Consider the following 2,311-nt stretch of genomic DNA (forward strand, 5'->3'; position numbering starts at 1 on the left):
GAATTCCTGAGCTCAACCAATCCCCCCGCCTCCGCCTCCCAAAGTGCTGGGATTACAGGCGTGAGCCACCACACCTGGCCTCACCTGGCAGATTTTTAAATTTTTTGTAGAAATGGGATCTTGACATGTTGCCCAGGCTGCTCTCTAACTCTTGGCCTCAAGTGATCCACCCACCTCCACCGCCCAAAGCAGTGGGATTACAAGTGTGAGTCGTTGCACCTGGCCAGACTTTTAATAAAGCTGATGAAGAGGCAAGTTGAGGTCTTGTGATTTCTCTTGGTTAGGCTAAGTAGAGAAGAGCTTGAAGTGGTTCAGCAGAGTCCCATCCTAACGCTTTCTTCTCTCTCCATTTGAAGTTAAATGAACTGGTGGTGGGAGACACCAGCGGGAAGGTGTCTGTGTATAAAAATGATGACAGTCGGCCGTGGCTCACCTGTTCCTGCCAGGGAATGGTCAGTATTCACTTCCCTGGGCCTGGAGGGGGGAAGGGATCCCTTCTGTCCAGGGACAGCCTAGGCTGATTCCCACACAGGTGCTCACCCGTGTGTCCTGACTCCCCAGCTACTGGGCCCAGCCACTGACTTGCAGCCAATTTGGTTCAGGGAGGGCAGCCCCCAGCCAGTGCTCGCATCTGTCCTCACACACGCATACATGGGCTGGGGGGTTTTGTGTAGCGGAGTACTCCTTGACACTTTATGGAAGTTGCCTAAGGTGGTCTAATCTTAAAGTATAGTCAAAAATGGGGGCAATAATTTGAATAAGTCTAGAAATATGATCGCCTAGCTCTATTAAATATAGAGTTCCTATTTTATTTTAAGTTCAGATTGTCTTAACCACCTCAGGTCTTCATGTTGCTGTCTGGGTAAACCAAACCTATAGCACAGTAGCTCAGTTAATAAAGATGACCACCATAGTTCATATGGCACAAGTTTTCAGTGAATGATGGTGATTAGAAAACCTGCCCGCTCCTTGCTGCACAGAGATCAGGGAGTACTGGTCTCCCTTGGCGTCTCCCTGAGCCTCCCTTTTTCTCTTACAGCTGACTTGCGTTGGGGTTGGAGATGTATGTAATAAAGGAAAGGTAAGAACTGTAGGGGCCCTTGCTTGCTTCCTAGCTCACAGCGGAAATCAGTTGAAGGTTGAAGGCTTCAGCTCTGACCTCTGTGATCTGATGATCGGGCTTGTTTCCAAAACTCCCTCCCCAGTCCGTCGCTCCTATACCTCTGTTTGTCCTAGAACCTGTTGGTGGCAGTGAGTGCTGAAGGCTGGTTTCATCTGTTTGACCTGACACCTGCCAAGGTGTTGGATGCTTCTGGGCACCACGAGACACTAATGGGAGAGGAGCAGCGTCCAGTCTTCAAGCAGCACATCCCCGCCAACACCAAGGTCATGCTGATCAGCGACATCGGTGGGCATGCCTACCTTTCAGGCAGCCAGGAGAGTAGGAGTCAGTGGGTGCTAGAGCAGACCCCAAGGGATGGGGGTGAGAGGGAGAATCCGTATGCATTTCTGCACTGGTTATGTACTGGGCTCCCGTGAGAAGCCAGGCATCGCTCAAGGCACTGGAATAGCCGTAGTGAATAAATAGACCAAAATTGCTGCCCTCCTGGGCCTTATTATGAAGAGACAGAAAAGAAACAATATAGGCCAGGTGTGCTGGCTCTCACCTGTAATACCAACGCTTTGGGAGGCTGAGGTCGGAGGATCACTTGAGGACAGGAGTTCCAGGCTATAGTGAGCTGTGATCTTACCACTGCACTCTAGCGTGGGACCCTGTCTCTCTTTAAAAAAGAAAGGAAAATAAAAGAAACACTATACATTTTGTAAGATAATTAAGTGGTATATTAGAAGGTAGTAAGTGCATGGCTGGATGAGATGGTTCATCCCTATAATCCCAGCACTTTGGGAGGCCGAGGCAGGTGGATCACTTGGGTTCAGGAGTTTGAGACCAGCGTGACCAACATAGTGAAACTCTGTCTCTACTAAAAATGCAAAAACTAGCCAGGCCTGGTGGCAGGCACCTGTTATCCCAGCTACTCAGCAGGCTGAGGCAGGAGAATCACTTGAATCTGGGAGGTGGAGGTGGCAGTGGCCCAGGATCATGCCACTGCACTCTAGCCTGGGCAACAGACTCCATCTCCAAAAAAAAAAGAAGATAGTAGGTGCAGCCGACCATGTGGCTCACACCTGGAATCCCAGCACTCTGAGAGGCTGAGGCAGGCGGGTCCCTTAAGCTCAGGTGTTCGAGACCAGCCTGGCCAACATGGTGAAACCCCATCTCCAGTAAAAACACAAAAATTAGGCCAGGTGC

The 2,311-nt window shown here is 50.2% G+C and overlaps 1 protein-coding gene across 1 annotated transcript in view; it reads left to right on the top strand.

Moving 5' to 3' along the window:
• The window catches only part of ITFG2 (integrin alpha FG-GAP repeat containing 2), a 14,353-nt gene that overhangs the window by 5,474 nt on the left and 6,568 nt on the right, over positions 1 to 2,311 (top strand). Inside the window, exons 2-4 of the mRNA XM_011931052.1 lie at positions 357 to 452; positions 1,040 to 1,081; positions 1,237 to 1,408. Coding sequence (XP_011786442.1) covers positions 357 to 452; positions 1,040 to 1,081; positions 1,237 to 1,408 — 310 coding nt within the window. The remainder of the gene's footprint in view (positions 1 to 356; positions 453 to 1,039; positions 1,082 to 1,236; positions 1,409 to 2,311) is intronic.

The sequence above is a fragment of the Colobus angolensis genome, unplaced genomic scaffold (genome assembly GCF_000951035.1).
Source record: "Colobus angolensis palliatus isolate OR3802 unplaced genomic scaffold, Cang.pa_1.0 Scaffold89, whole genome shotgun sequence".
NCBI classification, from domain to species: Eukaryota; Metazoa; Chordata; class Mammalia; order Primates; family Cercopithecidae; genus Colobus; species Colobus angolensis.